Genomic DNA, 6,051 nt, shown 5'->3' on the forward strand with positions numbered 1-6,051 from the left:
AGCTGTTCTGACTGAGGAGGAATATCAGGGCTCCCTCAGCCTCACCCACCTCACAGGGTGTCTGTTGTGGGGAGAGGAAAGGAAGGCAACTGTAAGCCACCTTGAGACTCCTTCTGGTAATGAAAAGCAGGGTATAGAAACCAACTTTTCTTCTAAAGCAAGCCGGGCTGAGAGTGAAATCCTGGCCCACTGAGGTTCAAGGAAAGCAGGGATCCTCAGCCTGGAACCCTTATAAGGGCATCACTCTGGGAGTAACCGTAGTGTTGCATCGCATCTGTCCCGAATGCCTCGGTTCATGATGTACAGCAGGTTGTGGCTCTCCAGATGTCCATAGGCTACACTTCCCATGAGTCCATGGACATCTGGAGAACTGTAGTTGGGAACTGTAGTTCATAGACATCTGGAGAGCCACAGTTTGGCCAACCCTGATGTAGGGATGAGAGTGTCAGGCCAGGTTCTAGGAGTCTTGATCCACACCCTGCCGCAGAAGCTGGTTGAGTGACCTTTGGCCAGTCATGGACTCTCAGCCTAAAACAGAGGAGGAGAGAGTGACGTCAGGCACTCTGGGGAGGAGAATGGCTCTTCCCAAGGCTGATTCCTGATCTGTCCATCCTTAGTTCGCTAGGGACCCATTTGACAGCTTTCCCAGACCTTCATGGTTGAGAGCCAGTTTGGTGTAGTGGTTAGGAGTGCGGACTTCTAATCTGGCATGCCGGGTTCGATTCTGCGCTCCCCCACATGCAGCCAGTTGGGTGACCTTGGGCTCACTACAGCACTGATAAAACTGTTCTGACCGGGCAGTGATATCAGGGCTCTCTCAGCCTCACCCACCCCACAGGGTGTCTGTTGTGGGGAGAGGAAAGGGAAGGCGAATGTAAGCTGCTTTGAGACTCCTTCTGGTAGAGAAAAGCAGCATATAAGAACCAACTCTTCTTCTTCTTCAGTGATCTCAGGGCTCTCTCAGCCTCACCGACCTCACAGGGTGTCTGTTGTGGGGAGAGGAAAGGGAAGGCGAATGTAAGCTGCTTTGAGACTCCTTCGGGTAGAGAAAAGCAGCATATAAGAACCAACTCTTCTTCTTCTTCAGTGATCTCAGGGCTCTCTCAGCCTCACCGACCTCACAGGGTGTCTGTTGTGGGGAGAGGAAAGGGAAGGCGAATGTAAGCTGCTTTGAGACTCCTTCGGGTAGAGAAAAGCAGCATATAAGAACCAACTCTTCTTCTTCTTCAGTGATCTCAGGGCTCTCTCAGCCTCACCGACCTCACAGGGTGTCTGTTGTGGAGAGAGGAAAGGGAAGGCGAATGTAAGCTGCTTTGAGCCTCCTTCGGGTAGGGAAAAGCGGCATATAAGAACCAACTCTTCTTCTTCTTCTTCTTCTTCTCCAGCTAATCCCACGGGTTCGCGCTGTACACTTGGTTCTGACATGCTACTTTGTGGTCGCAGGCGGGACAGGCAGGCAGCCAAGAGGGCAAGCACAAAAGCAAACAGTGTGGGTTCCCCAAGCCATCCAAGTTGCAAAACTGCTTCCAGCCGATTGGGAGGAAGCGGTAGAAACCGCAGCAAAAGCATGTCCCGGGGTCTGATCCACGCCCAGGGATGACTAAGCTCTGCCTCTTGCCTCCATCTCCTGCAGTCTCCTGGCCACGCGGAGCATGAACGATCAACTGATGCTTCTGGAGAGAGCTTTCACGGACCCACTGGGCTTGCCGGGAAGGCAGTTCTACAGGTAAAAGCACCCACCGAGGAACCACGCCAATGTGGCATCGTGGTTAAGAGGGGTGGCCTCTAATCTGGAGAACTGGGCTCGATTCCCCGCTCGTCCCTATACCGGCTGATCCTGGGCCTGTCACAGTTCTCCCAGAGCTCTCTCAGCCCCACTTGCCACACAGGGCGTCGATGGTGGGGAGAGGAAGGGAAAGCAATCCTAAGCTGCTTTGAGACTCCTTCTGGTGGTGAGAAGCGGGGTGTCGAAACCGATTCTCCTCTCTGCAGGCATATCATTTTTGCTCCGAGCTCTCACAACAAGTACGCCAGCACCTCCTTTCCTGGGATCTACGACGCCATGTTTGACATTGCGAGCAAGAAGGATCAGCGGAAAGCGTGGCAGGAAGTCAAGAGGCAAATCTCCGTCGCCGTCTTTACGGTGCAGGCTGCCGCGGGGACGCTGAAGGCTGCGGCGTAGGCGGCATCTTGCACAGAGGGCATCTCAAGAAAAGAGCAGCTGCCCCTTTCTACAAATCCATCGTGACAGCACCGTTTCCTTGGGATTTTCAGGAAGCTGGGGCCACCTAGCAGGCAACGGCAGGATGGGGAGATGCGGCGCCCTCCTGAATTCTCCCCCACGCTGTCTGGTCCTTAATCAAGGCCATTCGACTGGGAAGACCATCTTATGGAGCAGCTCGTCCCTGCCTCTTCCACCTCTGGCGTCGCCCTTGTTACCTCGAACCAAGCCCCCGACCCCCGAACAAAAGCCACTCTCTCGTCCCTCCCAAACGCCAGCGTCCTGTTCCTGAAGAAGGGTCCGGGCCCTGAAACCCAGCTTAAAATTGGGTTGGTCTTAAAGGTCCGCTGGAGTCCCACTCTATCCTGCTGCTTCTGACAAACATGGCCGCCACCTGGATCTGCCCTGCCACGTTACATTTGAGACGGATTCCGCACAGCCCCTCAAGGCCGGGACCAATTCCGTTCCTCTCTGAGCAGTTTCTCTAGAGTCTGTTTAGGACACGGGACAATAAGAGACCCACAGGGACCCCAATTCCATGCCTAGATGATGCTCCACGGCCCTCACAAAGCCTTACGGAGCCAATGCTTTAATTAAGCAGAAGGGAGCTCCGTGTATTCAATTATCTTTGGAGGGAGAGTCTGTGAGTCAGCAGAGGATCCTGGGTTCAATCCCCGCATCTACAGTTCAAAGGGCCAGGCAAGAGGGGATTGGAAAGACCTCTGCCTGAGACCTTGGAGAGATGGTTTGAGAAGACAATAGTGACTTTGAAATCCCCCTGGCATGATTCATTGTCAGGTATCTTTCCCCTAGGCACTAATGTCAAGCGTCTATCACAGGGATAGTCAAACTGCGGCTCTCCAGATGTCCATGGACTACAATTCCCATGAGCCCCTGCCAGCATTTGCTGGCAGGGGCTCATGGGAATTGCAGTCCATGGACATCTGGAGGGCCGCAGTTTGACTACCCCTCGCTGTTGAAGAAAATGGTGAACAGAGAGCAAGGTGTTTCCTTGCTAGCACTAGAGGAGGATTACAAGCATAACTTTGTTTCGTCTCCCTCCCACTGCAGACACTTCTCTTGAGTTTTCTGACACGTGTGTGTGCAAAAGATTGCCAGGTCACTCTATGCAATTAAAAGTTTTATTTCCTAGTCGCTGTTTTATTTGCGGAAGCCCTGCAGGGTTAGTTGCACTTGGGATTCTGTGTTGGATGCAGCGGGTCCATTTTGGTCATTTAGTTATCGGATGGGGGAGCTTGGCCTGGAGAGGAGACGACTGAGAGGGGATCTGGTAACTGTCTTCAAGTATTTAAAAGGGCGCCATATGGAGGATGGAGCAGAATTGTTCTCTCTTGCCCCGGAGGGACAGACCAGAACCAATGGGATGAAATTAATTCAAAAGAAATTCCGTCTAAACATCCGGAAGAAGTTCCTGACAGTTAGAGCGGTTCCTCAGTGGAACAGGCTTCCTCAGGAGGTGGTGGGTTCTCCATCTTTGGAGATTTTTAAACAGAGGCTGGAGAGCCATCTGACGGAGAGGCTGATTCTGTGAAGGCTCAAGGGGGTGGCAGGTGACAGTGGATGAGCTATTGGGATGTGAGAGTCCTGCCTAGTACAGGGGGTTGGACTAGATGAACCAGGAGGTCCCTTCCAACTCTATGATTCTATGGCATGTGTGTAGTGCAGCCAGGAGACCTACCTAAATCTATCTTCACAGAAAACAAACTAAGCATCGGGTAACATTGAAGAGAAAAGCCCCTTGGGCTATTTCACCGGCTTGCGCAGTATACCGAAGGACGTTATTTCCAGGAGCGAGTATCATAGAACCATAGAGCTGGAAGGGGCCAGACGGGCCATCCAGCTCAACCTCTTGCTCAAGGCAGGATCAGCCTCAATATCCAGGATAAGCATCTGTCCAGCCGCTGCTTCAAAACCACCAGCGAGGGGGAGCTCCCGAGGCAGCCGGTTTCACTGCTGAACTACTCCAACTGAAAAATTATGTTTGGTATCCCCCACCCCAAAGCCTTTCAAATAAGAAAAAGCATTGCCTCTTGCTCGGATTGCGGGCCGCTAACGTGCATGACGGCACCCTCCCCACAATGCTGGGAGGTCCAGATCTCAAAGCCATCCTTCCCAACAGAGTGGGCAATTATGTAAAACTCCATAGATCTTCAGTAGGCTCCAGGATTCACTGAGGCCCACCTGGGAAGGATAACTGGTAGCCAGTCAAGCCTGCAGCTGTAGCCCATTGCTAATTCACACTAGGGCAGCCAGCCAGCCAGCCGGGCTGGGAAATCTGATTTATATCATGGACTGAGTCTGAATGCAGTTGTTGGTCTGGCAGTTTATACGGACGCACCATCCCTGTCCTCAGCAGGGTCCCCCAGTGATGGTTTAACCTTCTCCCAACAGTTTAACCTTCTCCCAAAAGCCCAGCCGGCCCTCAATTTGTTCCCTTTTGTATTCCTCGGCCAGCCAGCGTTTCCTCTCCCCACCCCGCCCCTTTCAAAGGTCATCCATCCTCCTCTAATCTACAGCGCCCGCTGGCAGCCCTGCAGATTGGCTGTTTTGCGGGAACTAAATCAAATCACACTGAGAGGCTGTTAAGAGGATAAATCCTGAGTAACCTGATGGGTTCTTTCCCTCCCTCGGAGAGCGGAGTGGCTACACCTGGATGCGAGATGCAAAACGGCAGAGAAATCAGAGGGGGACACCCCCGCGGGGTGAAGGGCAGCGCGATTACAGACGGAGAGCGGCACGCCCCGATGCGCAAAAAGACTTTGCTCCCTGCTGCCGTTCCGTTCCGCCGTCCTGGCTAAGAGCCACGGGTGGACGCCTGCCGCCCGCGAATGTGTCTAATCGCCTTTTAAAGCCACCAGAGTTAATGGCTGTCGGCCTCCTCTCCTGGTGGGGAATTCCACAATTAAATTACTCGCAGGCAGGCTTGGGTTTTAGTTGCATGATGTACTGCCCTTCTATTTCAGCCCCTGGAATCATAGAGTTGGAAGGGACCTCCAGGGTCATCTAGTCCAGCACCTTGCAGAAAGCAGGAAATTCGCATCTGCCCACCTACAGTGACCACGATTCCATGCCCTGATGAGGCTCCCTTATATTCTAGTATTCTGGGGGTGGAAGTTCTCTGGATCACGACCGTAAGCCACTTTGAGACTGCTTTGGGTACAGCGGCATATAAGAACTAACTCTTCTTCAATAATCTCAGGGCTCTATCAGCCTCTCCTCCCTCACATGGTTTTTGTTGTGGGGAGAAGAAAGGGAAGGTGACTGTAAGCCGCTCTGAGACTCCTTCGGGTAGAGAAAAGTGGCATATAAGAATCAACTCTTCTTCTTCAGTAATATCAGGGCTCTCTCAGCCTCACCTCCCTCACAGGGTGTCTGTTGTGGGGAAAGGGAAGGAGAATGGAGGCTGCTTTGATACTCCTTCAGGTAGAGAAAAGCAGCATGTAAGAACAAACTCTTCTTCAAAAGGGTTGCTCCCAATATTGTTTTTAAAACACGCATATAATGTACTTAATGTGAATCTGCCACCAGTGAACCTTTTACATTATTTTATAGTAGCAGAAAAATCCATGAAGTAGTGGGGGTGGGAGGGATCCAAGGGAAAATGTTTCAACTGGGAAGCATAACATTAGGAGAGAGCTAGAAACTGGTCCGTACAGGTTTTGCATAATCATGATTTTCATTAGGATTAACGCAAACTTTCCCCTCTGTTGCATATAAGAACCAGCTCCTCCTTCTCCTCTTCCTTTGTTGTACAAAATGCAGAAAAAACCTTGCTCTTTTCCTTGCTCCCCCTCCCCTCCCAAATCGAC

At 52.0% G+C, this 6,051-nt stretch overlaps 1 protein-coding gene across 2 annotated transcripts in view; it reads left to right on the forward strand.

Moving 5' to 3' along the window:
• Positions 1-3,373, forward strand: part of LOC143839420 (N-acetylated-alpha-linked acidic dipeptidase 2-like) — a 41,814-nt gene extending 38,441 nt beyond the window's left edge. For both annotated transcript variants that reach the window (XM_077341412.1, XM_077341414.1), the window contains 2 exons: positions 1,634-1,726; positions 1,993-3,373. In XM_077341412.1, coding sequence (XP_077197527.1) covers positions 1,634-1,726; positions 1,993-2,182 — 283 coding nt within the window. In that variant the 3' untranslated portion in view covers positions 2,183-3,373. The remainder of the gene's footprint in view (positions 1-1,633; positions 1,727-1,992) is intronic.
• Positions 3,374-6,051: the final 2,678 nt, after the last annotated feature.

Source organism: Paroedura picta, chromosome 6 (assembly GCF_049243985.1).
Source record: "Paroedura picta isolate Pp20150507F chromosome 6, Ppicta_v3.0, whole genome shotgun sequence".
Lineage (NCBI taxonomy): Eukaryota > Metazoa > Chordata > Lepidosauria > Squamata > Gekkonidae > Paroedura > Paroedura picta.